The sequence below is a fragment of the Hemiscyllium ocellatum genome, chromosome 8 (genome assembly GCF_020745735.1).
Source record: "Hemiscyllium ocellatum isolate sHemOce1 chromosome 8, sHemOce1.pat.X.cur, whole genome shotgun sequence".
In the NCBI taxonomy this organism is placed as follows: Eukaryota; Metazoa; Chordata; class Chondrichthyes; order Orectolobiformes; family Hemiscylliidae; genus Hemiscyllium; species Hemiscyllium ocellatum.
The window spans coordinates 91,675,799-91,698,077 of NC_083408.1; the positions used below are offsets into that span (position 1 = coordinate 91,675,799).

The 22,279-nt window shown below is 42.5% G+C and overlaps 1 protein-coding gene across 2 annotated transcripts in view; it reads right to left on the reverse strand.

Moving 5' to 3' along the window:
- Positions 1-22,279, reverse strand: part of prima1 (proline rich membrane anchor 1) — a 162,406-nt gene that overhangs the window by 81,453 nt on the left and 58,674 nt on the right. For both annotated transcript variants that reach the window (XM_060829364.1, XM_060829363.1), the window contains exon 3: positions 19,016-19,145. In XM_060829364.1, coding sequence (XP_060685347.1) covers positions 19,016-19,145 — 130 coding nt within the window. The remainder of the gene's footprint in view (positions 1-19,015; positions 19,146-22,279) is intronic.

Sequence of the window (22,279 nt, forward strand, 5' to 3'; positions counted from 1 at the left end):
TTATAATCTAAAATTGGCTGAATTAATTTTTAATGTTCCATGCTAGTGTGCATCACAAATTGTATCTTAATACATTTCCTGTGCTAAAATATCCTTAAGCATTAATGCAGTACCAACAGCTTGACATCTCAGATTTGTTAAGTACTTTCCAAATAAATGGCCCTTTCATGAAGCCATGGGTGAAGCAAGCATGCACCAATTTATTCAGACTGCAAGAGCTGTTCACCGCTGTCGACAATCTAAGGCCCTGAGCAATATCATTTCCCTATACCAGTACAGATATGAATTAATTCAACTAAGAAGAGAATTTTCAGCACATTCAGTCCAATTTGGTTGCAGTGCTCACTCTTTTCCGTCATTTATATAAATGATCTAGATGTGAACATAGGAGGTATGGTTAGTAAGGTTGCAGATGACACCAAGATTGGAAGTTTAGCAGATGGCAAAGAAGGTTACCTCAGAGTAGAACGGGACCTTGATCAGGTGGGCCAATAGGCTGAGAAGTGGCAGATGGAGTTTAATTTAGATAAATGTGACATGCTGCATGTTGGAAAGGCAAATCAGGGCAGGACTTATACACTTAATGGTAAGGTCCTAGGGAGTGTTACTGAACAAAGAGACCTTGGAGTGCAGGTTCATAATTCCTTGAAAGTGGAGTCCAAAGCAGACAGGATAGTGAAGAAAGCAAATGTGAGGACTGCAGATGCTGGAAATCAGAGTTTAGATTAGAGTGGTGCTGGAAAAGCACAGCAGGTCAGGCAGCATCTGAGAAGCAGGAAAATCGACATTTTGGGCAAAAGCCCTTCATCAGGAATGAAGGCAGGGAGACTGCCTGACCTGCTGTGCTTTTCCAGCACCCTCTAATCCAAAAACTAGTGAAGGTGGCATTTGGTATGCTTGCTTTTATTTATCAGAGCATTGAATATAACAGTTACGAGCTCATGTTGTGGCTGTACAGTACAGTGGTTAGGCCCCTTTTGGAATTCTGGTCTACCTGCAATCGGAAGGATGTTGTGAAAGGGTTCAGAAAAGATTTACAAGGATATTGCCAGGGTTGAAGGATTTGAGCTATAGGGAGAGGCTGAACAGACTGGGGCTGTTTTCCCTGGAGCATCGAAGACAGAGGGCGACCTTATAGAGGTTTACAAAATTATGAGGGGCATGGATAGGATGAATAGACAAGGTCTTTTCCCTGGGGTGTTGGAGTCCAAAATTAGAGGACATAGGTTTACAGAGAGATGGGAAAGATTTCAAAGGAACCTAAGGGGCAACTTTTTCACACTGAGGGTGGTGTGTATGGAATGATCTACCAGAGGAAGTGGTGGAGACTGGTACTATTATAATATTTAAAAGGCATTTGGATGGGTATATGAATAGGAAGTGTTTAGCAGGAGATGGGCCAAATACGGGCACATTGGACTAGATTAATTTAGGATATCAGGTCAGCATAGACAAGTTGGATCGAAGGGTCTGTTTCCATGCTGTATAGCTCTGTGACTCTATAACCCATTGCCAATGTCTATCACTGAATTTTAACCTAACATGGGCTCATTGCCAATGCCTGTCATCTGGATTTCTTTCCTTCATGCCCATCTGTTATGCTTCTGCAGCCAGCTAGTTATACTGGTTGGAGTTTTCTGACAGCACTGATCACTGTGTCAGCAGGAACTTATCATGTATGATGGCTTTCATAAGAGATTTAACACCATCATTCCATTATGATTGATGGTTTGTTATCTATCCTCTATCCAGATTCCACCTGCCCATTCATTGCAGGGGCTAACAGTCTCACACCTCATCTAAGTGCCATGCCATGCGTACAAACACAGCTCACCACCAGGATAATTAGATTAGATTAGACCACCTACAGTGTGGAAACAGGCCCTTCGGCCCAACAAGTCCACACCAACCCACTGATGCGCAACCCACCCATACCCCTACACTTACCCCTTCACCTAACACTATGGACAATTTAGCTTGGCCAATTCACCTGACCCGCACATCTTTGGACTGTGGGAGGGAACCGGAGCACCCGGAGGAAACCCACGCAGACACGGGGAGAATGTGCTAACTCCACACAGTCAGTCGCCTGAGGCGGGAATTGAACCCGGGTCTCTGACGCTGTGAGGCACCGTGTCGCCCAAAGCAGTAATGAGCAGTAAGTGCTCACTTAATCAGTAATGCTTAAATCCCACAAAGAAATTTTAAAAAAGTTCTTTCCTATATCACAATGCTCCTTCAAAAGTAATTATCAAGACAATTAATTATCATGATAATTCCTGTATGAAGTCTTGCCACATGCTCAGTAAGCTTAAGGAAATTTAAAACAAATAAGGAAGAAAAGACTAGGGAAAATGTTGTTGCATTTCGCCACATTGGCTGCTTATTCCAAGTAAGGTCAGCCTGATTATTGGGTATGAGTCATCATTTTCTATAACGTCAAACATGTGACTTCCAAAGTGATCATTCTATATCTTTCATCATTCAATATTACAAAATGTGCATATTTTTGAAAAGAAATGACACATTCTGTAAAAGCCTTCTGTCTTCCATGATTCAGGACAATTCATAAGAAATGCCTGTTACAACCCACCAAAATAGTCATTGTGATTCATTGATCAAGGTATTGCCCTGAGTAAAATCAAAGTCAAACTGCCTTGTTTAAAACTTAAACATTAGTTGGCAGTTACCTGTCAGTCATAATTAATTACGCTATCCTCTAGGACTCAGCACCCTCCTTTCATACAGTATAAAAGTTGACTTCCTCTTCTGGTACTTCAGCAAATTGTTCTAATAAGTCCAAGGTGAAAAGCTTGATCAAATCCATTTTCAGCAATATTCAACATTTTATCTACTGATTTTACCTTGAAAAATCAATAGAAAACACAGTGGTTGCAACATTTGCTTTCTAAAAGCGCTTATTTTCAGCGCTTAGATGCAAGGCTTTCAGTGCACAGTGGCATAGAGAGTGGGAGTGTGTCTGTGAATGTGTTTCTGTATATGCTCATGTGACGTTTTACCATAATTTGATAGTTAGCAAAGTACATGAGGTGAGATATGGAATACAAGACCTTTTAGAGGTGTGTGTGTGTGTGTGTGTGTGTGTATGAGGCTAGTTGTGCAATTGGTGAAATGCTGCATTTGAAGAGGATTTGCTGCATTAATCACTTGTGAGGAAGATGAACATCTTTTGACCCTAATCTTTTGGATGACACTGCTGAAATTGACCTGCATGTCTTTCTGCTCCCACTATCTTCTCAGAGTTTGTCTGGAAAGTTTACCCCTCTTCGGTCATGGGCAGCATGGTGGCACAGTGGTTAGCGCTGCTACCGCACAGCGCCTGAGACCTGGGTTCAATTCCCACCTCAGACAGCTGTTTGTGTGGAGTTTGCATATTTTCCCAGTGTCTGCGTGGGTTTCCTCCGGGTGCTCCGGTTTCCTCCCAAAGTCCAAAAATGTGCAGGTCAGGTGGCCACACTAAATTGCCCGTGGTGAAGAGGTAAATGTAGGGGAATGGGTCTGGGCGAGTTGCTCTTCGGAGGGTCTGTGTGGACTTGTTGGGCCGAAGGGCCTGTTTCCACACTGTAAGTAACCTTAAAAAAAAATAGGATTCCCTCTCTTCTATCAACCTTCACCATAAAGACTCAAATGATGTGTTGGAGAACTTTAGAATCCACTGTTTGTCATTACTTTGTTACCTCTAGGTCCAAATCATTTCTGCAATTAATGTCAAGCTCTCCTCAAGCCCAAAAATACCTCTTTTTTTTTAAGTGCACACTGTTGTTACTGCACAAGCGAACTTTAACTTGCACTAGTCTGTCATTTTTTGAGTTCTGTAACCAAGATTGAGCTGCATAACAGCTCGCAAATAAATGACTGCATGCTACAATGAAGATATAATGGGAAGACTGCACTAAGCTTACAGGCTGCCGGTATTGCCACATTCAGGCATGAGTTACTCACACATCCAAGCTCTCCGCATCTGCTTTCCCGCTTTATCCAAGCTTCTCCAAGTGACTACAGTATCTACCACTGTATGCATAGTAAATAAACAGGGACATCTATAGAAGTGAGAATTTCTCCAGGTCAATGATACACGTGAATGACCTTTCTTCTTGTGATACTTTTTGTGCTTCTAAATAAGAGCTTTATTTACTTACTGATTCTGGCAAATGATATGAACAGAAGGACTATGAGCAGAAGTAGGAAATTCAACCCCTCCAATCTGCTCCTCCATCTAATACAATCATGGCTGATCTCATCTTGGCTTCAACTCCACTTTTCCTCCCATTTCCCCACAACCCTTTAACCCATTACTAATTAAAGATCAGTCTATCTCCTTCTTAAATTTATTCAGTGTCCTGGAGTCCATTGCACTCTGTGGTAGAAATTCCACAGATACACAATCCTCTGAGGGAAGTAGTACCTTCTCATGTCTGTTATAATTCTTCCATCCCTTAACCTAGGACTGTGGCGTCTTGTTCTAGATTACATCACAAGGGGAATGCGGATCAATGTGGATTTCACAAATTTCCTCATTTCCCCTCCCTTGACCTTATCCCAGATCCAACCTTCCAACTTGGCCCCGGCCTCTTGACGTGCCCTACCTGACAATTTTCCTTCCCATCTATCCACTTCATCCTCCTCTCCGACCTATCACCTTCACTCCCACCTTCATCTACCTATCGCAATCTCAGCTACCTACCCCCCATCCCTGATCCCCCTCCCGGGCCACAAGCCTCATTCCTGATGAAGGGCTTATGCCTGAAATGGCGATTCTCCTGCTCCTTTAATGATGCCTGACCTGCTGTGCTTTTCTGGCACCAGACCCTCGACTCTGATCTCCAGTATGTGCAGTCCTCACTTTCTCCATAAGGGCAAATGTCCATTCTATGTCTATTTTGTCAATTCCCTTACGCGTCTTATATATACACATCAATTAGCTTGCCTCTGATTCTTCTAAACACTAACTGGTATAGGCCTAAATGAAAATGTGTTGCTGGAAAAGCGCAGCCAGTCAGGCAGCATCCAAGGAGCAGAAGAATTGACGTTTCGGGCATGAGCCCTTCTTCAGGAAACTTCAGGTTCCTGAAGAAGGGCTCATGCACGAAACATCGATTCTCCTGCTCCTTGGATGCTGCCTGACCTGCTGCGCTTTTCCAGCAACACATTTTCAGCTCTGATCTCCAGCATCTGCAGTCCTCACTTTCTCATAGGCCTAAATTGCTCAGTCTCACCTCAAAACAAACCTTTCATCTCTGGATTTAGTGAAATCTAGGGAACCTAGATACAAAATAATGTAAACATTTGTTTAGTTCTTGCTTTCTTTTTGATTAGATTTTAGGTTTTCACAGATGACCAATCTAATGCACATCTGTGGTAACTAATGATTGACATTTTTAGGAGATGTCAAAGAAAATGGTATCCAACTTTATATTTTACTCTGCTTTAGATTAAATGTCTCATTTGAACCTGATTAAATGAATAAATTTGAATTTTAACAATATGAATCATTAAATGATTGGTTTGGTACTTAAATAGTGATTGAATTAATTTAGTGCCGTCAAGTAACAAAGAATTTTGTTTAAATCTATTCTGTGATGAAATACAAAATGAGACATGTAATTCAAAACAAAACTGAAGAATTCACTAATCCTGCAGATTGTAATATTGTGACCAATAATGACGAAGTCATTTTTAAAATTCATTCATGGGATGTGAGCATTTCTCACAAGTCCAGAAAATATTGCTCTGAATTCCCTTTGAATAGGTAGTGATTGACTGGTGCTGTTCAAGAAAGCCTATGTCACAAAGATACTCTCATTGGGTTAGGAGTCCCAGGATTTTACCCCAGCAAGGCTGAAAGAATGGGATATATTTGTAAGTTATAATGGTGTATGAATTGGAAGGAGACTTTCAAGTAGTGCAATCCCATTTCATCTTTGCATTGCCTTGCTTGGTGTACAGTTGGTGCTATGATAGATGGTGTCAAAAGAGCCTTGGAGAGTCCCTGCAGCCACTCTGCGCTGGTGATGAATATTTAATGTGGTGGTTCGGGTGCCAATCAAGCAACCAAACCAGTTGGCTTGTTCATCTAGCTATGAGCTCCTTGTGTTTTGTTGGAACTGCACTCTTCCAGGCCAATGACAATGATGTACAGTCAAGGACTGTGTTAGTAGCTAGAGTTCCCTAACTACTCTTGCAGGCACAGTATTTATTTGGATGATCTAATTAAACATCTGGTCAATGACTCTAGAATGTGAAAAGTGAAAGCTTTAACATGTTCCATGCTGGTGAATGTTCAGGGATGTTGGATTCACTCATTGGAGATTATCATTGTCTAGATCTATGTTGTACAAATGTTACTTGCTATTATCAGCAGAGTTGCAGACATGTTATACAATAAATATTGTAAACTGAAAAAGGTGCTAGAGAACAAAAATGAAATTCAAAAGATACTCCTGCAAAAACAATAGAAGAGTGACAATCTTCTAATGTTAAAATGGTACATTTTACAGAATTTAAAATGTTATTTCCTAACATTTTAATAACTAATTAGCTTCCATTGTAAGGGCAGATGTGGGGATGCTTATTGATGTTTACATGTAGTCAGAAGCTGGGAATTTTGCAGTGAGTAACTTAGCTCTCGATTTCAGAAGGCCTGACTACTTAACATGGCACAAGTCAGGACTGTGATGGAATACTCTCCACTTGTCTGGATGAGTGAAACTTCAACAACATTCAAGAAACTCAAGAGAATCTAGGACAAAGCAGCCCACTCATTTTATCAGTCCATTCATCAAATTAAAATATTTACTGCCTTCAATAGACTGCTGGATTGTGGATATAGCATGCATCATCTAAAAAGTACATAGCAGCACCTTTCCAAGTTTATTCAACCAAGTATCTTTCAAGCTCATGATCACTACTGTCCACAGTTAGAAGACTCAGGGCAGATGAAGTTAAAAATCATACATCAGGTTACAGTTCAAAAGGTTTATTTGGAAGCACGAGCTCTCAGAGTGCTGCTCGTTCATCAGGTGGTTGTGGAGACACAGAATTTGTACCAAAAGATTATAGTGTCACACCACAATCTGGATTGTAGAACATAGAACAGTACAGCACAAAACAGGTCCTTCAGCCCACGATGTTGTGCCGACCACTGATCCTCATGTATGCACCCTCAAATTTCTGTGACCATATGCATGTCCAGCAGTCTCTTAAATGTCCCCAATGACCTTGCTTCCACAACTGCTGCTGGCAACGTATTCCATGCTCTCACAACTCTCTAGTAAAGAACCTGCCTCTGACATCCCCTCTATACTTTCCTCCAATCAGCTTAAAACTATGACCCCTCGTGTTAGCCATTTCTGCCCTGGGAAATAGGCTCTGGCTATCGACTCTATCTATGCCTGTTATTATCTTGTATACCTCAATTATGTCCCCTCTCCTCCTCCTTTTCTCCAATGAAAAAAGTCCGAACTCAGTCAACCTCTCTTCATAAGATAAGCCCTCCAGAACAGTCAGCATCCTGGTAAACCTCCTCTGAACCCTCTCTATAGGAACCACATCTTTTCTATAATAGGGCGACCAGAACTGGATGCAGTATTCCAAGTGCGGTCTAACCAACGTTTTATAGAGCTGCAACAAGATCTCACAAGATCTCTTAAACTCAATCCCCCTGTTAATGAAAGCCAAAACACCATATGCTTCCTTAACAACCCTGTCCACTTGGGTGGCCATTTTAAGGGATCTATGTACCTGCACACCAAGATTCCTCTGTTCCTCCACACTGCCAAGAATCCTATCTTTAATCCTGTACTCAGCTTTCAAATTCAACCTTCCAAAATGCATCACCTTGCATTTATCCAGGTTGAACTCCACCTGCCACCTCTCAGCTCATCTCTGCATCCTGGCAATGTCCCGCTGCAGCCTACAACAGCCCTCTATACTGTCAACGACACATCCAACCTTTGTGTCATCTGCAAACTTGCTGACCCATCCTTCAATCCCCTCATCCAAGTCATTAATAAAAATTACAAACAGTAGAGGCCCAAGGACAGAGCCCTGTGGAACACCACTCATCACTGACTTCCAGGCAGAATATTTTTCTTCTACTACCACTCGCTGTCTTCTGTTAGCCAGCCAACTCTGTATCCAGACAGCTAAGTTCCCCTGTATCCCATTCCTCCTGACCTTCTGAATGAGCCTACCATGGGGAACCTTATCAAATGCTTTGCTGAAGTCCATATACATCACATCCACAGCTCAACCCTCATCAACTTTTCTAGTCACATCCTCAAAGAACTTGCTAAGGTTTGTGAGGCATGACCTGCCCTTCACAAAGCCGTGCTGATTGCATTTAACCAAGCCATGTTCTTCCAGATGGTCATAAATCCTATCCCTCAGAATCCTTTCTAACACCTTGCAGATGACAGATGTGAGACTTATTGTGGTCAAGTCTTTCATCTTTTAGAATGGGTTGCAGGTTTTGGTTCATTAATATGTAAATCCCAGAACTTCTTTTAAGTCACCTTACATATGCTTTATAACAAAAGGTGACATCTCAGCTCAGACAATGCATTAAAGGTGTAAGGTTAGAGTCGGTCTGTATCCCAATCTTGAGTGAGACTGGTTCTATTTCCAAAGTGGAATTTACAAGATATTACATGGTTTGACTGCCTGCAGACTGTGCAATTTTTGAGCAAAATAAAATTATTTTGCAAATACAAATTCATCCCATAGACTTATGTACATGTGTGCAAGCATGAGAGAGAGTGGGAGTGTGTGCACGTGTGTGTGTTTGCATGTGTGAAAGCTTAGTACAGTGTGTGCATGAGCGTAATGGAGTATAAGCCTGTGAGAGGTTGTGTGCATGGGTTAGTGTGGGAGATATGAGAGAGGGTGACTATGTAACTGTGTGAGCATGTAAGTGTGTGTTTGTGTGAATGAGAGTGTATAGTGTAGTGGGGGGGTCACCCGTAGTGTGACATGAACCCAGTTGAGGCCAACCTCATGGGTACTGAACTTGGTTATCAGCCTCTGCTCGGCCACTTTGCACTGTTGTCTGTCCTGGGGTGCACCTGGGAGGACGTTCACTCGAAGATCTGAAGCTGAATGTCTCTGACCGCTGAAGTGTTCCCCGACTGGAAGGGAACATCTGTTTGGTGATTGTTGTGCAGTGTCCATTCATCTGTTGTCGTAGCAGCTTCTTGGTCACGCCAATGTACCATTCCTCAGGGCATCCTTGCCTGCAGCATATGAGATAGACAACGTTGGCTGAGTCACATGTGTACCTGCTGCATACATAGTGGGTCCACGGGTAATGGTGTTATCCATGTCGACGCCCTGGGATACAGACAGCCTCTGACCTCACACCTTTAATGCACTGTCTGAGCTGTCACCTTTTGTTATAAAACCTTAAGTTACCTTGAGAAGGTGGCTTAAAAGAAGTTCTGAGATTTACATATTAATGAAGCAAAACCTACAGCCCATTCTAAAAGATGAAAGACTTAACAATAATCCGGGTTTGTTTAATAAAGCATTTCAGTTGCATGACACTAATCTTTTGCTATAAATTCTGCATCTTATGGTTTTATGCTGCACAACCACCTGATGAAGGAGTAGCACTATGAAAGCTAGTGCTTCCAAATAAACCTGTTGAATTATAATCTGGTATTGTGAGATTTTTACCTTTGTACACCCAGTCCAGCACCGGCTCCTCCGCATCAAGGGCAGATGACGCATGGGAATGGTATCATGGTGCTCATCAGCCTGCCATGTAGTTATATCACAGTTTGTTCACTGTTACCCAGTCAAAACCCTGATATTTCCTACCTAACAGCAATGTGTGAGTACCTTCGCCAACACCATTTCAAGGGTTATTAATGTTGGGTTATAACTAATTGCCAAATTCTGGAATAAATTTAAAACAAACAAGTCAGCAGAGGTTAAACATTCAATGGCAGGATCCTAAAATCATAGAAACTTTAGTATTAAAGATCAGTTGCATCCTTGTAGCTGCATGTTAATTTAGTTGAATTTATTCATTTAATTTAAACTGAATTTTTGGCGCAGTTCTGTGACTACCTACCTCCTTGTTCAAATGAAACCCTTACAGACATGGCTCCTGACTGACATGTAGGTCAGAGAAGCACTCTTTGAAGATCTTAAGTAACAAGATGTCCTGCTGAGCATTCTCCCTCTGCCCCTCTGCAATCTCTTGTTTGCAACCTCTAATCGCTATCCTTGTCATACCATTACTGAACAGGAACTGCAAGTGTAGCCCCATGAGTGGGAGCAAGTTTTCATTCAGAACCTTTTCAAATCCACACCACTCATTCCAAAGGTCAAGCAAATAAAAGCTTTGGTTATCTTCTTACCACACAGTACTTCCAATGACTCTGCAGCAGGGAAAGAAAGTCAAAGACATAGTAAGGCGTGGGCCTTTGCAATCTTATTCTGCATCAAATTTGCACATTAGGAATTAGCTGCACCAACACTGCACCGGTGTAAGAAAGGCCCAGCCTTTCCAGTTTCAGTCGTAGTGAATGCTGAGATGTTTGTCTTTGTGGAGGGCTGCAACAGCATTTCAACTTTCGGGAAGCTCCCTTAAGCTCAAACCCAAACAATGCTGTCCATTGCTGCCCAAATGGAATAAACAGGATCCTGTCCTGATGGTTCTGTTAGGACAGGTCATGTGCCAACAAAAGTACTTCTGTGGATGGAAGTGTCATTGACAAGGGCATAATTTATTGCCCTTGAACTGAGTGACTTGCTTAGCCATTTTTGAGTGCACATAAAAGTCAACCACACCTAGCAGGGAATACTAGTAGAATCTATGAATGACATGTGCTGGTCCAACTCATCGTGTAGCTCCAGTTATTTACAACGTGTTTGTATGTGCTTCAAGTATTTTGGTTTGGGATAGCATAGCAGTCATGTTACTCAGCAAGTGAGCCATAGTCCTAAATTACAATCCCAACAAAGATACACGTTTAAAATTCAATTAATAAACTCTGGAACTATTATGTTTGTATAGGTAATGATTAGCACAAAATGACTGGCTGGTTGTAAGGATGGAAAGGAAATATTTAGCAGCGATGCCAATAAATACCAGAAAATATCATTCATCCAATGAATGATAGAAAATCCATGTTTTGAAAACATGCAACCTAGCATGGTTATTGTCACACTCCAGAAACAAGCATGGATCGCACCTCAGCTGATAATTGTCCAAGTTTAATTGTTTCTTTTGTGCTATTAAACTAATGGTTTCAATTACTACTACATCCCAGCTGGTGGAGATTCGCAGCAGCTCTAAACTACCTTTATGGCATAATTATCTTTATAAAAAGGGACAACTGTTGTTTCTTACAGTTTACCCTCTGAAGTACACAAAGTGACTTTTCATGTATTTATAGGCTATTTTACTAAGCGCTGCATAATGAAACCTTGCCACTATTTATTAATCCTGTTAATTGCACCTTTGTGATACCAAATTGGAGCCACAGCTACAATAAGTGTACAGCAAACTTTTCTCTACCAATGTTTGTGATATTCTAAACATTTCCAGCAAAATTATGAGCACGCCTTGAAATAGCTAAAGTCACAATACTTGCAGATGATACAAACCTGCAACAACCTAAAATTCAGGAAATACACAGTAGGGTCTTGTGAAATCTGTAGGGAGGGAAGCAAGGTTGAAGTTTCAAGCTGTGAACTGACACTGTTCTAATGAAAGATCATGGCCTGAAAAGTTAACTCTGTGCATTTCCATCATTTTCTGTTTTTACTCTTTAATCTTAATCAATTTGAGGAGGGTCAGAATGGGATTTTCAATTTGCGAAACTCTGAACCCAACCAGTCTGGGGCACCTTAGACCACAACTTCAGGTTTAATGCAGACAGCAAGCAAATAACTTATTTTGATGTTAGTATATTTTAAGCAACAGCGTTTATTTTTGTGTGAGATTGGTCACAATACCTTTGAATTGACTGTTTGGCTATTTCTCTACGTACTGAAGTTGCTCTCCCGCAAGGGAAGCCAATCTGCCTGCATCTACCCTGTCAAGACCCTTAAGAACCTTCTATGTTTCAATAAGGTCTCCTCTCTTCTTCCAAACTCCAATGAGTATGAGCCCAGTCTACTCAACTTCTTAGAAGAAATTATCTCCATGCCCAAGATAAAGTGAACCTTCTCTAGATTGCCTCAAGTTGAAATACGCCTTTTCCTTAGTTAAGGACAAAAACTGTTTACAGTTTTTCAGTTGTGGTCTGACTCATGCTTTGTGTAGTTATAGCAGGTCTTTCCTATTTTCATTCACCAATCTCTTTGAAATAAAGCCAACAGTCCATTTGCTTTCCCTTTACCTGCTGAACTTTGATGCTAGCTTTTGTGATGCATGCTGCAAATGTGTTGCTGGTCAAAGCACAGCAGGTTAGGCAGCATCTCAGGAATAGAGAATTCGACGTTTCGAGCATAAGCCCTTCATCAGGAATAAGAGAGAGAGAGCCAAGCCGGCTGAGATAAAAGGTAGGGAGGAGGGACTAGGGGGAGGGGCGATGGAGGTGGGATAGGTGGAAGGAGGTCAAGGTGAGGGTGATAGGCCGGAGTGGGGTGGGGGCGGAGAGGTCAGGAAGAGGATTGCAGGTTAGGAGGGCGGTGCTGAGTTGAGGGAACCGACTGAGACAAGGTGGGGGGAGGGGAAATGAGGAAGCTGGAGAAATCTGAATTCATACCTTGTGGTTGGAGGGTTCCCAGGCGGAAGATGAGGCGCTCCTCCTCCAGCCGTCGTGTAGTTGTGTTCTGCCGGTGGAGGAGTCCAAGGACCTGCATGTCCTCGGTGGAGTGGGAGGGGGAGTTAAAGTGTTGAGCCACGGGGTGATTGGGTTGGTTGGTTCGGGCGGCCCAGAGGTGTTCTCTGAAGCGTTCCGCAAGTAAGCGGCCTGTCTCACCAATATAGAGGAGGCCACATCGGGTGCAGCGGATGCAATAGATGATGTGTGTGGAGGTACAGGTGAACTTGTGGCGGATATGGAAGGATCCCTTGGGGCCTTGGAGGGAAGTGAGTGTGGAGGTGTGGGCGCAAGTTTTACATTTCCTGCGGTTGCAGGGGAAGGTGCCGGGGGTGGAGGTTGGGTTGGTGGGGGGTGTGGATCTGACAAGGGAGTCACGAAGGGAGTGGTCCTTGCGGAACGCTGATAGGGGAGGGGAGGGAAATATATCCTTGGTGGTGGGGTCCGTTTGGAGGTGGCGGAAATGGCGGCGGATAATACGTTGTATGCGCAGGTTGGTGGGGTGGTAGGTGAGAACCAGTGGGGTTCTGTCTTGGTGGCGGTTGGAGGAGCGGGGCTCAAGGGCGGAGGAGCGGGAAGTGGAGGAGATGCGGTGGAGGGCATCGTCGATCACGTCTGGGGGGAATCTGCGGTCCTTGAAGAAGGAGGCCATCTGGGTTGTGCGGTGTTGGAATTGGTCCTCCTGGGAGCAGATGCGGCGGAGACGAAGGAATTGGGAATATGGGATGGCGTTTTTACAGGGGGCAGGGTGGGAGGAGGTGTAGTCCAGGTAGCTGTGGGAGTCAGTCGGTTTATAATAGATGTCTGTGTTGAGTCGGTCGCCCGAGATAGAAATGGAAAGGTCTAGGAAGGGGAGGGAGGAGTCTGAGACAGTCCAGGTGAATTTCAGGTCGGGATGGAAGGTGTTAGTAAAGTTGATGAACTGTTCAACCTCCTCGTGGGAGCACGAGGCAGCGCCGATACAGTCATCGATGTAGCGGAGGAAAAGGTGGGGGGTGGTGCCAGTGTAGTTGCGGAAGATGGACTGTTCCACATATCCTACGAAGAGGCAGGCATAGCTGGGGCCCATGCGGGTGCCCATGGCAACTCCTTTAGTTTGGAGGAAGTGGGAGGATTGAAAAGAGAAGTTATTCAGGGTGAGGACCAGTTCAGTCAGTCGAAGGAGGGTGTCAGTGGAAGGGTACTGGTTAGTGCGGCGGGAAAGGAAGAAGCGGAGGGCTTTGAGTCCTTCGTGATGGGGGATGGAGGTGTACAGGGACTGGATGTCCATAGTGAAAATAAGGCGTTGGGGACCGGGGAAGCGAAAATCCTGGAGGAGGTGGAGGGCGTGGGTGGTGTCCCGAACGTAGGTGGGGAGTTCTTGGACTAAAGGGGACAGGACCGTGTCGAGGTATTGGGAGATGAGTTCGGTGGGGCAGGAGCAGGCTGAGACAATGGGTCGGCCGGGGCAGGCAGGTTTGTGGATTTTGGGCAGGAGGTAGAAACGGGCGGTGCGGGGTTGTGGGACTATGAGGTTGGAGGCGGTGGATGGGAGATCCCCTGAGGTGATGAGGTCCTGGATGGTCTGGGAGATGATGGTTTGGTGGTGGGAGGTGGGGTCGTGGTCAAGGGGGCGATAAGAGGAGGCGTCCGCGAGCTGGCGTTTGGCTTCAGCGGTGTACAGGTCAGTGCGCCAAACTACCACCGCGCCTCCCTTGTCTGCGGGTTTGATGGTGAGGTTGGGATTGGAGCGGAGGGAGTGGAGGGCTGCACGTTCTGAGGGTGAGCGGAGGGAGTGGAGGGCTGCACGTTCTGAGGGTGAGCGGAGGGAGTGGAGGGCTGCACGTTCTGAGGGTGAGCGGAGGGAGTGGAGGGCTGCACGTTCTGAGGGTGAGCGGAGGGAGTGGAGGGCTGCACGTTCTGAGGGTGAGCGGAGGGAGTGGAGGGCTGCAGGGACCTCCAAACCTTTTGTGCTGCAGATTTCTGCAGTTGTGCTCTATTTAAATTGTATTTAGCTCTTCCACTCTTTCTACCAAAGTGCATAACATCACATTAAGATTAATGCAGATCCTTGTTTGCTCTCATTATCTCATGATTAGTGGGAGTTTCTACAGAACAGTGACTGTTGGGGGACTGATAGACTATTGAAGTTCGGAGGAAGGGTCACTTGACCCAAAACTGATTTCTCTCCACAGGTGCTGCCAGACCTGCTGGGCTTTTCCAACAATTTATGTTTTTTCTTTCTGATTTACAGCATCCACAGTTCTTTCGGTTTTCATCTTGTTGTCGTGTTAGAATTTCTGTGTTGGGCCTGCCGCATTGTTTCAGCAAAGTCCAATGCAAGCTAGAGGAACAGCATCTCATTTTCCACTCAGTGTTAGGTTCCTGAAGTCTGTGAAGTGTCTGAGTTCAAAAACTTCAGATCATGAGCGATTCCCTTCATTTTACTTACACTCACCCTACCTTGTTCACAATGGTTTGGTCTTAACAGAGCTGACCTATTTTCTACTATTCAAATCTCCCGTTAACACCTACTCTGCATCTACCATCCCTCTGCGATCATAAGCACTCTTTGTGGCTTTTCCTATTCACTTTGTGCACCCTCACCATCCCTACCACTTGCTCCTCCTTCCCCTTTATAAAAAGCATAGAAATTATAATTTTCCAGCCACCTTCAGTTCTGAACAAGTGTCATGTTGGTTCCAAAGCAATAACTTTGTTTCTTCCTCTATAGCTGCTGCTAGGCCTGAGTTTCTCCAGCACTTTCTACTTTTATTTCCAATCTCTAACCTCTGCAATACTTTGCTTTTATAACATTTGGTGTTAGACGTTTGGGAATAATACAAGCATTTCAGGTTGGCCCATTAAAAACCTTTTATTTCCATTGAAACAGTCAATCAACCTCCTCTCAAGGTTACTGATGTCAATTATTGCACCATTAACAGAACTAAATGATTTTAATTAAATGGGAAGAGCAAAAACGACATAGTGCAAACCAAACGTTATAGATTTCTTCGGCAGATAATTGCTGTGGTGAGCATAATTGTTACACTTTACTGCTGAATAAAATAAATGACAGAAGTGACATTGCTGCCACTTGGAAAGTGTCAAACACACAAACTGATTTTCTCAATCTCTCATTTGATGTCAAAATAACAGGCTAAGTTCAGAATTAGTGGAACTTAACGACTAATCAATAATCCTTTGTGCCATTCCACTAGAAATTCAAAACTATCAATCAGTCAACAATTCTCCATTCTGTAATAGAATGCAGTAGAGTGAATTACTACTGATCCATCAGAGCTGCTGTTACAAATTCTGGAATCGGGCCCTCACTCCCCAAGTCGAAATCACCATCAGGAGAATTCTGTCTGACTTGGGAGAGAGTGCCCTGGGCAATTGGATTTTCATTCCGGTGGGGCAGGTATTAATGGGAATGGGGCTCACTCTAGTTAAGTAGAATTTGGAGGCACCCACAGGAGCTCTGAGATGCAAAAGCAAACAGTTTAAAGGGTCCATCTCAGTACTGTGGGACTTTGTTGCAGCTGTGATTAAAAACAAGAATCCAAGGAATCAGTCCTCCAATCATAGAGATGTACAGCACATAAACAGACTCTTCTGTCCAACTCGTCCATGCCAACCAGATATCCTAATCTAATAGAGTCCCATTTGCTAGCACTTGGCCCATATCCCTACAAACCTTTCCTATTCATATAACCATCCAGATGCCTTTTAAATGTTGTAATTATACCAACCTCCACCATTTCCTCTGGCAGCTCATTCTGTGTGAATAGGTTGCCCCTTAGATCCCTTTTAAATCTTTCCCCTATCACCCTCACTTTAGCTCTCACACTCTCTCAGATATCTCCCGTGCCTCACCATTCCTTGTTATGTGATATAATGCCCTTTGTCCACCCTACAGAATGGAGGTTCTGTTTTAGTGGAGCTGAAGAATATTAAGAGAAAGAAGTCACTAATAGGGATAGTCTTCAGGGTCTCTAACAGTATCCATAATATTAGACACAGCACAAAATAAAAAATATTGGGTGCCTGAGATAAAAGGTCCCTCAATAATCATAGGTGACATTAATCTACATATAAAACAGATTGGCAGTTATAAAGTCATAGAGATGTACAGCACGGAAACTGACCCTTCAGTCCAACTCGTCCATGCTGACTAGATATCCCAACCCAATCTAGTCCCACCTGCCAGCATTCAGCCTATATCCCTCCAAACCCTTCCTATTCATATACCCATCCAGATGTCTTTTAAATGCTGCAATTGTACCAGCCTCCACCACTTCCTCTAGCAGTTCATTCCATACATGTACCACCCTCTGCGTGAAAAAGTTGCCCCGTAGGTCTCTTTTATAGCTTTCCCCTCTCAGCCTAAACCTATGGCCTCTAGTTCTGGACTCCCCACCTCGGGAAAAAGACTGTCTATTTATCCTATCCATGCCCCTCATAATTTTATAAACCTCTAAGGTCACCCCTCAGCCTCCGACGCTCCAGGGAAAACAGCCCCAGCCTATTCAGCCTCTCCCTATAGCTCAAATCCTCCAATCCTGGCAACATCCTTGTAAATCTTTTCTGAACCCTTTCAAGTTGTAGCCTGGGTGAGGCATGCCGACGTGCTGAGAACAAGCTTTATTAGATTTGGTATTTTACAATTTGACAGGATTAACTAATGGCCTCAGGGTAAAGACACCCCTAAGTAGCAGTGAGCACAAAATGATTGAATTTTACACTTTTTTTATTCAGTCACGGGATGTGGAAAGAATTGGCTGAGCCAGCACTAATAACCCATCTCGAGTTGGTCTTGGGAAGGTGGAGGTGAACTGCCTTCATGAGCCGCTGCACCCAACTAGGGGAAGCACCTTATTTGCATCTATCCTGCTTATCCCTTTAAGTATTTCATAGATTTAAATGGCATCAACTCTTTCTCTTCAAAACACTAGAGAACAATGACCCAGTTTTTCCAATTCCTCTTCATAGTACTGTCCCATCATCTGGGAATAAGTCTTGTGAACCTTTATCGCACTCTCTATGGTAATAGTATCTTTCCTGAGGTAAGGAAACAACAACTGTACACAGTATCCCAGTTGCAGTCTCCACAAGATCGTATACATTTGATGCAAGACTTCACTCCTCCTGTATTCAAAGCTTCTTGCAATAAAGTCTGACATTCTAGTAACCTTCCGAATAACTTGCTGCACCTATGTACTCATCTTTGAGGACTTATTGACCAGGACAACTAGGTCTCTTTGTACATTTTCCAACCTCTTAACATTTGATATGTACTCTGCAATACTCAGAAGGAGAGTTGTGAAGCATGCAGAGGATAGCAGCCACCAGGTAAACAGTAAAATGAGCTCTAAGATGACAACAGAAGAGCCAAAGACACATCTTATGCAGGTGCATAAGATGTGTGTGCATGCCCTAAATGGAATCTGGTAAAAACATGCAAGTTAAATGAGTCTCTGACCCCCAAAGTGCTGAAGTGCCTAAGTGATGTGCGGGTTGGTCTGGCAGCAGGAATGGTGATGTTGTTTGCCAATGTTGACTTGGGTTAATGAACGATTCAGGAGGATGGTGGCCATGGAGCATGGAGGGATGTTGTTCTGAAGAAGCAGCTGCATGGTGGCTTGGACAAGTGAGCTGCAGCCATGAGTGCTAGCTCTGGCTTGTCTATTAAAAATTGGTGCTGTCTAATTTCTCAGTGGAGGAGAAGAGAATTGCAAGCAGCTTATGGATGGGGCAAGGTTTTAATGAGATGCAAACACACAGAACCAAGGTAGTTGTCACTCAGTGGTGAATTCTGAATTTTTGTGAAAAATTGGGAAAAGTTTTCCCAATGTCAAGTATCAAGATTTCTTCATTCATGTCGTATTTTCCCACCTTTCCGGCACCAGGGAGGGGAATGTTCCACCTTGAGTTTACTAAAGCAAGAATGCAGAGTATTTTAAAAAACTTACCTCAAAACCTTATTTTATAAGTTCTCCTTAACACTTCATAATAAGCATTATTGTGTCACAACTATTACAATGGTAAAATCCACACTGGAGATATACTGAATAAGTTTTATTATAATTCATTAAGGTTATATTTTGATTTGGTTCTTTGGAAACGGACTATTGAAACAACAAAGGGGATAGTGACAAAAGGAAATACCCAAATTATACCAATAAAACATTCATAAAAGACAAATTTTCCACAGAACATGAAAACATTAAGCTTACCTTTTTATTGCTTTGTAGCAGATAATGACAGCTATCACCAGGAAAGCAAGAATGGCACAACTCACTGCGATTAAAATGACCATGTCCGTCCACCAGGGTTTTAATGGAGGATAATCTGTGGGTTTTACAGCTACATGCAAAAGAAAAAAAAAAGTTTTCTTTGTATATTAAAAATTTAAAGTCATGCAACAAAGATTGTTTCACACAAATACTGGGAGACAATAACAAGAGTGTCTCTCCCAGCTTTGAAGATGTGAAATTGTTAGATGTGTCGGCTGTTATTATTGCCAGTTTTCCACAATTCTAAACACATGTTTTCTATACTACAGCAATGGAACAGACTAGCACATTTTAACTTGCATTAGTTCTTTCTCAACTGGGACTTTTGACTTTGATTGTAAGTTCACTTTTTTATGCGATGACTAATGGATTTGCATATAATTCTTTTGTTTCTTACTTTCATGAAGTCATTTACCCTGCTTAATTATTTCAAACTGGCAAATGATGTAATGTAAACATTAAACAGAAGAATTTCAATTATATTCATGTTTAAATGCAAATGGAAATACTGAAGGAATAAGCTGTTCCCAGGATTCATCTGTGTATGTTGGGATAGTGGTGATAAATTAAGTAAAGATCTGAGGCAGCTTTAACTGGTGGAAGATGAAGGAGTTTGGAAAATTAGCACACACATGGATGACGTTCTTGTGGTCCCAAACTAGTCAGACCTTGAGCAAGTCAATCTCACTGGCCAGGATCTCAGTGTCTTAATGGCCATGTGAGTACAATCAATGTTGCACTGCATCTGGGAAAAAACAGTGGTGGAGGTACAATGCAATATCATTTGTCTGAGAGGCTGTATCTGTTGTAAAGTGAGTATGTTGGCGAAGAGGGCACCAGTGAATAATGAGGTGCAATGGTGTGCTGCTCTCTTTGAGATGCTATGAAGGACTGCAGCTGATCACTGGAAGGAGGCAAAAGCTCATGGCCACAGTGACTTTTACAGGGTATGGTGACCAGTGCCAGAAGATAAGAGGTCTTCAGCAGCAAGGGGACCACTTGCCTGGACAGTCACAGTCTCCTGTAGCACTGGATGTAAGTCATCTGCAGATAGCTCCATCTTTGGTCAGTTCCCTTCCTGTCTTTCCTTCCCATCCCATACTCACCTGATGTCTGTCCAGGATTCTGCCTTGCCTATGAAGTATGTTACCTCAGAGGAGCATCGGGCCAAACTCTGGCATTCCTGCCTCCAGTACCAGCTCCAGCTTTCATACTTGGCTCTTGCTCTTCTGACGCTACAATGCCAGCAGCATCCCATCTGCACTCAAAACCGCATACTAAGTGCCCACTCAGGCTGTCATCTGTGTAATGCAAATGGCACCCTTTACCAAGTGCCCTTTGCTCTGCTGATCCTTTTATGGGATCGAGATGATACATGTGGAAGCTTGATTGAATCCCCAATGTTTACCTACCTCCTCATAGGCGCTAAGCAATGACAGCTTTGAAAACCCACCTGCTCCTTTAGATTGTCTTCTCTCGCCTTTCCACAAGCAAGGTTTTTAATAATTTTAATATGTTTGAATTGGAAGGAGTGTGAGAGCCCTATCCTGCACCTCACCTCAACCCTCTGCTCGTAAATGTCAGCACTAGGCTTCAACTTAATATTCACATGCCACACAATGCAAATTCTTTCAGGCAGCGTCCTCCCCTGACACCCAATTCAGACTTTGAGGAATCCTGAAAATTCAGCCCACAAAGCAGCATTCATTTTGGACATCAGGGTCTCTCAGTTTTGTAGATATTTTTTGGATGTAATTGCACAAATTTAAGTCTGCTGATCAGAAATACTGCTGAGCTTAGCTTTGTTGTGCTGTTTGAAAATTGTACATACTTGTGCAAAAATCTAAGTTTGTCTTTAAATTGTAATTCTTTATTTGATTGTCAATTGGTACAACCAAAAAAAAATTTCTTTAATGTACCAAAGATTTTATAATAAAAGCTAATGATGTGTTATTCTGAATAAAACATTTCCAGAGGTTAAATGTTAAACTTAATTTTTATAAGTTTATTATTCCACATCTCATTCCTACACTTTTTACGTATAATCCACATTCAAAAATGGCACATCAAATAATAGAATTTAAAATGTTATAGACTGAAACAGACTGATGCAAACCAATTATTATCTAGAATATTGCTCTATCAGAATTCTGCTTAAAATGTAGAATGTTACTAATTGCAGGTTAAAGTAGCAGCATTTTGTGACCCGATGCTTCTAAAGGTGAAAGTAATCCCTTGGGAAGGTACAATAATTGACTGCATACTATATACTTAACTCCTTTGGTAATAGCACACACATGCATTTTCCATATGAGAGACTGCACAGAGATATTTGCAATCTACAATCTTTCCTAAAAATATGTCAGGTCATCAAACTGAGAAAAGGAAATTGCTACTGCTGTTTAACAGAGTTAGGAAAGCAAGTGCTAATAAGTCGATCTTACAAAATTTATCACAAAAAAGTGAAATTGCTGGAGAAGTAAGAAAGAGACAAATGAGAAGAAGTCTTTTAGCCTCTGATCTTTTTTCCTGATGTAACATAAATTATTGTGCATCATTCTCATTACTGATTCATTAGTGCGATCATTAGCTGTAATCTGTATTGTAGGGTTTTCTTCTAAACTTGTTGAGGGCAATTTTTGTGACACTGAGGGAAGGAAAATACCATCAATCATTGTGTGATACTGTTTCACAAGCATAATGTTTCACATCCCATTCCTACACATTTTACATATAATCCACATTCAAAATTGCTATATCAAATGTTATAGACTAAAACAGACTAATGCAAACCAATTGCTATTCAGAATATTTCTCCAACAATAACATGCCTACATTTGAGGTTACTTGAGAGACATCAAACAAAAATAAAAATCTTACAGAAACTCACATTAAGCAAAATGTGATTTCATCAAAATTACCTTGGTATATGAATTCAAGGGGTTTAGAGGGATATGGGCCAAATGTTGGTAAATGGATATTTGGTCAGGATGGAGGAGTTGGACCGAAGGGTCTGTTTCCATGCTATACAGCTCTACAACTCTAAGACCTGAATATTACCCCCGGTTTATTTAAAAATGCTTGGAAGTTTTTTTTTAAATAATGCACAGTGTAAGGATCAAAAATCAGCTGCTTTCTGGTGTACATATACCAAAATTCTACTCTCATTCCATGTATTATTTTTCAATGACAACGACTGAGTGA